The sequence below is a fragment of the Biomphalaria glabrata genome, chromosome 9, assembly GCF_947242115.1.
Source record: "Biomphalaria glabrata chromosome 9, xgBioGlab47.1, whole genome shotgun sequence".
In the NCBI taxonomy this organism is placed as follows: domain Eukaryota; kingdom Metazoa; phylum Mollusca; class Gastropoda; family Planorbidae; genus Biomphalaria; species Biomphalaria glabrata.
Window position 1 is genome coordinate 43,739,510 of NC_074719.1, and position 6,690 is coordinate 43,746,199.

General features: G+C 34.4%; 1 protein-coding gene across 1 annotated transcript; it reads left to right on the forward strand.

Annotated features, from left to right (window-relative positions):
* Positions 1 to 17: 17 nt before the first annotated feature.
* Positions 18 to 4,394, forward strand: LOC106061688 (DNA repair protein XRCC2-like). Its single transcript, XM_013219888.2, has 3 exons — positions 18 to 244; positions 1,516 to 2,170; positions 2,876 to 4,394. Exons 1-3 carry the CDS (start codon positions 206 to 208, stop codon positions 3,379 to 3,381), a joined length of 1,200 nt encoding a protein of 399 aa, XP_013075342.2. The 5' UTR covers positions 18 to 205; the 3' UTR covers positions 3,382 to 4,394.
* Positions 4,395 to 6,690: the final 2,296 nt, after the last annotated feature.

Sequence of the window (6,690 nt, forward strand, 5' to 3'; positions counted from 1 at the left end):
TCCTACTTCCGGTAAAAGAGAAAGTGAAAGTACAGCCTAAATTTTTCGGGATTAACCATATTAATTAGAGATCTATCTAGAGTAAATCTAGACATAGATCTACAACACCAAGTAGTACAAACAAGATCTAGTCCTATAAGTCTACATCTTCATGGATGGATCTAGATTTCGTGAGTCAAAAACCTGTTGAGCAAAATCATTGAAAATGCAACGTAAAGGCAGTAAAGCTGAATCAGGATCTCAAGTACGAGAATTTTTTTTTATTTCTTTTACTTTTATTTATACGGTATACCAGCTACCGTAACCATAATTACCATACTACTATATTATAAATATTTATATAGATCTAGTAAATCTAGATTAAAATTACATATTGTAACATATGTCTTAGAATCTGAGACAGATCTTGTCAAGCGACTTTTGCAGTTCCTCATCATTTGCTCAAACTCAAACATACCCTGCCTGGTCCTGCAGTTTGCACGCTGGACTGTCATTCAAACTTGTTGATGGTCCCGGGTTCAAACCCTGCTTGCTCCCTTCATTGTCCTGCGGGAGGTTTGGACTAGGAAGTAAATTATCTTCAACTCTGAAGGAATATCAAAAACATTATAATTTATACAAACATTTTTTACCCCAATGAGGCCAATGGAACTTTATTATGCAAGATTACAATATGATATTAGATCTATATATATTTATATTAAATATGTTCATACAGAAAGTCAATGCGTATGTGTTGACTTTTTCTTTCTTCTTCATCCACTTCATTGATCAGGGGAAAAAATATGACAAATTGGCAACATAATATGCAAAGAAAAAAAATTACAGCTCTTGAGTATCTCTGAGAAGCAGGGTTTGTTTTGAACTAATTGCGGTCCAGGGCTATGTCTTCCCTTTGGTCAGTATCAATGTTTACTGTTTTAAGGTTCCGTTTGATTACATCCACTTAACAGGGGTAGGGTTGACAAGTTTTACTTCAGCCAGATGCGAGTTGCCCATAAATAATTACTTTTGGGATACGATTGTCCTCCATCCAGCGAACTTGACCAGGCCAGCACAGGCAGTGTTTTATGAGAACTGTAAAGATGCTGGGAAGACCCGTTTGCCCAAAGAATCTCAGTATTGCACACTCTACAAAGAAATTTGCCGATTGTGATATAAAAAGTCATTGGTTAATATGCATGCATGACTGATGTGATATAAAAAGTCATTGATTAATATGCATGACGCGTAGGACATAATCATCTTCTTTTTTGAAGTAACGTCTGTATTATATAAGATAAGATTAAAAAAAAGCTTGGTCTATGTTTTACCATGGTCACTACAACATGACCAAATCATTTAAATAGAACTTTTAAATTAATTTTATTAATCTATGTCAATTAATTTTTATGAAACATTATGTACTGGTAAAGGTAAAAAAAAAAATCCTTAAAAATATATCTATATATGAATTTATTCTTTCTGTGATTGTAAAAAAAAAGCTTTTAACTTATACTCTTTTTTTTTTCACAGCTTCTTGCTAGGCTTATTTCAAGAACTGACTTAACATGTGTTGATCCATATGTTTTCTGCCATGCTGGTCCTCCTTCTGAAGTGCCCTCCAATCAAGGGAAGATCATTGAGCTCTACGGAACTGAAGGTGTTGGGAAAACTGAACTGGCCTTGCTTTACACCGCCAAGATCTGCTTACCTTCTGAGTGGAAGGGGCACCACCTTGACGGAAGAGGTGCAAAGGTTGTGTTTGTCGACACAGAATTTAAATTCTCAGTTCTTCACTTGGCTATAATAATGGAGCAGATCATACTAAAATACATCAATAGAGAATCATCACTAACAATTACTAAAGACAATGAAAAAGTTGGACAAACACGGGAGTCATACAATATTCCAAATCAAGATGACCTATCTTCTAAAGAGCTTTTTAAGCCAAGTCAAAGTTCCCCTTCTTGCATTAACAATGGTACTATGTCTGGTCATACGTCTGAATCAAAGAAAATGAATTCTGAATCAAATAGTAAAATATCAATTCAAAACAATCTTGTTAACCCCACAGATCAGAATTTGTTGGGAAAAAATGACAAACAAGAGATTGAATCATCTTCTAATGCTGACACAAAAAATCCCCTGACAGAAGAGGATGTTGAAACAATTGTTCTTGATTCTTTAGGTCAGTATTGTTTCATCTCTTTTTATGTAGTTCATTTTTTTTTTAATTTATTTCAGCTCACTCTTGTCTGTGTGCTACAAATCTTGTACATGTCAATACTGCCACTTCCCATTCTCAGCACTTTTATTCATTGTTGATTACAGCACATGAATCAATCAAAAAACATTAACTAGTTAGTTAAGTAATTAGTGGTAATTAATTAATTTTGTTTTATATAAAAAAAAAATAGATAAATCTTGCAGTGATTATGTGGTTGTTATTATCTAAGAGTAGGGGAAAAACTGTATGTTTATAGCCATAACTAGCAATTTGAAATATTTTTTCGCTTAATTAATTTCAAACTATATTAATTTAATTAATTACCACTAAAAATTAATTAATTACTTAATTTTTTTATTGATTCACATTTTGTTTGGAACAATGATTTATTGTGCATAATTTCAAGATATTAAAAAAAAATAATTTTTCTTTACTTTATATTTGATCACATCCTACGTGTGTCCCTAGAACAATCTTGTCATTCAAGCTAATTCTACCAAGTTATTGGTTTTCCTGGCTGACTCAGGCAGCCCATTCCATGCTCTAATAGCACTAGCACTAGTTACAAATAAATTGATATATATATATATATATATATATATATATATATATTATTTTTTTCTTCCCCCATTTATAATGCAATGATTCCATATTTATGCTTCTCAGGAAGGTTGCAAGTATTTAGAGTCTCAAGCACCAGGGAGCTAACTGCCACACTCATATCTCTGAATACCATGATGTCTGGTGACCCCTTGTTATCTCTCATTGTTGTAGACACCATCTCTGCCTATTACTGGATTGACAAAACCCTCTCTACTGACAGCAGTCATTGCACAGAAAGCTGCATGTCTCCCATTTCCAACATCATTGCCAAGCAGGTGGCAGAGTTTGGGGTAACATACCTGACCATCAAGTCAGCTCTCATCGGTCAGAAAAGAGCATGGGTAAATGAGGTAGAACATGCTAGAAAAAACTGTGACTCGTCTAAGACTGAATCTGCGATGACTGACCATGTCGAGTTTCTTGGCCGGTCATGGAGTAAACTTCCTCTGCGCAGAATTGTTCTTACTCAAAACATTGCCAATGGGAAAAAGAAAGTGATAGCTAGTTGTTCGGAGTGGCCAAATGAGAGAGTGTTTTCATTTTTGGATGATCTATTACAAATGGAATGAAAACTTCAAACTTTATATTTTACAGAAATCATGTGCTCCAGCTCCTTAAAACTTGTTCACCCACTGTGTAATAAAGCTGTAAAGGATTGCTTCGATTGCTTTTGAATTTTTTTAGACAGTGTTATACCCTGTGACATGTGTCAAAAATTCATAAGGCCCTCAGAGCAAAAGATAGTGAGGTGCATCTGTTTTATAATAATGAAATATTACATTACATTAGAAATATTATTGTTGTTGACTTACCTTTTTATTATTTGGAATGAAATTTTGAAAAGGAAAAGAAATAATATGAAGCTTTGCTATGATGTAACATTTGTTGTTGTTTTTTTTGAAGATTTTTTTGTACTCAGCATAGTTTTATGTATAAAAAAAAAATTGGAGACCTTTTTTAAATCAAACAAAGAAATGTTCATCAAAATCTCACTTTTATTTAGACCTTTCTCAAACAGTTCTTGTAATGTTTTGTTACGTTCTGATATCTCAAAATGTTCTTAAATTACTCTGGTCCTATCTCTTTGCATTGGGGCACAAATACATCATAGATAACTAAGTAAATAGATAAAAGTAAAATAAGTATGCGACAAACTGATTGAGGATATGATACAGCATGAACCTGCCCTAACGAATGTGACTAAATGATCATCTTATTGATTGTTGCCTTGCAAAAGAGCGTACAGCTCTGCAGAAAAAAGCTGGCTAGAGGAAGAAGAAGATTGTTGACATACAGACAAGGGGGTTGGTTAATGGCCAATCATTCATGGCTTATCTTATCTTATATATTACAGATGTTACTTCAAAAAAGTAGATAATTAGGTCCTATAAATGCATTTCATTTGTCAATCTAGTTATGCATATTAATGACTTAAACTCTGCTAATTTGTTGGTTTTCCTGGCTGATTCAGGCAACCCATCCCACTCTCTAATGGCACTACAGAAGAAGGAGCATCTGTACAAATTTGTTACAACGTGTGGGAAGAGTCCTTTGATTATTTTTTTTTTCAAGGGTGCATCTTTTTTTTTTTTTTTTTTTTGCTTTGACATCACTTGTCGAGTTTTTTACATCCTAGGAGTCCTTGAACTTTTGCCTCTTTTTTTTTGGGGGGGGGGGGGGGGGGGGGGGGGCTACTGGCCTCGTTATTGGGTCTTTTTTTCTCTCTTTTTTTATGTAAAAAATAATAACTATATTGTACAATGGAAACAAATGAAAAAAACATGAAGCATGAAAATTGTATACTGACGTGTATAGTTTCAATCATTTTTTTCTCTTACAGATGTCACCATGAGTTGATATTACATATTTTAAGAACATATCATTAAATAAATATACTAAAAACAATTTTGTAGTACACACTTCGAGAATTTAGAACAATATGATTAAGCAATCTTATCGACACTGCGTAACTTTGGATACATCAGCTGCGTGGAGGGGGGGGGGGGCGGAACTGATGTGTGGGCGACATCGTTCGACTAGTTTACTATAATTTCTTTGAAAATCATTAAAGCCATTTTCGAGATCCTTGTCAACTCAGGTTGGTTCGTAAATGAAGAGTCTGCAAGCTTATAGCCCTACCAGCAATTGTAAAAATATTAATAATTAATACTAGTTTGAGAATCGCCCCTTTTCTTACATTGATCCAGTTTCTATAATAAATATGAGTAGCCTATAGTATAAAACACATTTTTAATAGATAAAATAGGAGTAGACGATCTCTTCTTATGTGTTCTACAGATCTATATAGATGTGGATAAACTATTTCAATCTTGGTGAACGACTTCGCTTTCGACTGACTAAAGACTTGATGTCATTGCGAATAGATTTATTGCAGCAATAGATTAAAGGATTGAGAACAGAATTGAAATAAGTGATCCATGATATTGGTACATAAATATTCTCAAATAGTACGCTTTGACTTGTAGCGATAATTACGCTGGTTATCAACATGGGCAACCACCAAGCGAATGAAAGAAATATGATTCCCCCTACATAGCGAAAGGCTTTTAAATGGGCACGTTTGCTGATGATTGGTTCCGTATTGCGTCTATAATATAGTCTTGAACTATGTTGTGCAGTTTCATTTTTGGTTACTTTGACCATTTTTAAACCGAGAGAAGTTGGCATGGTGCTTTCATCTTCGGGTGTTTTATCTACTGTGTCTAGATCTTCTGTTTTATCTATTGTGTCTAGGTCTTCTGTTTTATCTACTGTGTCTAGGTCTTCTGTATTATCTACTATGTCTAGATCTTCTGTTTTATCTACGGTGTCTAGATCTTCTGTTTTATCTACTGTGTCTAGATCTTCTGTTTTATCTACTGTGTCTAGATCTTCTGTTTTATCTACTGTATCTAGATTTTCTGTTTTATCTACTGTGTCTAGATCTTCTGTTTTATCTACTGTGTCTAGATCTTCTGTTTTATCTACCGTATCTATATCTTCTGTTTTATCTACTGTATCTATATTTTCTGTTTTATCTACTGTGTCTATATCTTCTGTTTTATCTACTGTATCTATATCTTCTGTTTTATCTACTGTATCTATATCTTCTGTTTTATCTACGGTGTCTAGATCTTCTCGCATAGATCTCACTGACGATTTCTTTACCTTGTATGTATACAGACTTTTACGTCGGAGGAAACATCTAACTTCTCTTAAGATCAGTGCGTAAAGTATTATAGCCCCAAGTATTGGAGCAAGATAAACGACAAAGTAGAAAAACAAAGTAAAATAAAAGCTAATCTGTTTCAGGAATGTTTTGACGAGTGATACAGTTGCACAAAGGATGAAAAGAATGATCCAAGTTAAGGCTACAGCAATGAAGGCATGAAGCGTCGTGAAAAGTCTGTATACCAAAGGATGACACACTGCCAGATATCTGTCAAGAGCCAATATGGTCATATGAAATAACGTCAAAGCACAGATCCAAAAGCCTAGGAAGCTTTGCGCTATGCACATGTTATATCCTAGTCTGAAGCTGTCGGCCCCAAGTATCGACACAGGCATCAAATAAGCTCCCACAATGAGCTCAACAACCACGAATGACGCCATCTGCACCTTGGTAATGCTGCTGAAACTTCTGTTCTTGACTGCGTTTTGATAAATCGACTTGACCATCGCCACGAAAATGACGAGATTTGAAATGACGGCAAACATTATGATACTAGCGATCAAGACATAGATCACAGCGTACGTTGAAATGTCCAGTCCCGACAGCATCGAAGGGAGGCAATCAGTTTCATTCATTTTCTTAAAAAAATAATCTTCACTTGAACATATGTTAAATCTCTGAACTTAGACTTTGAAACACAAAGTAA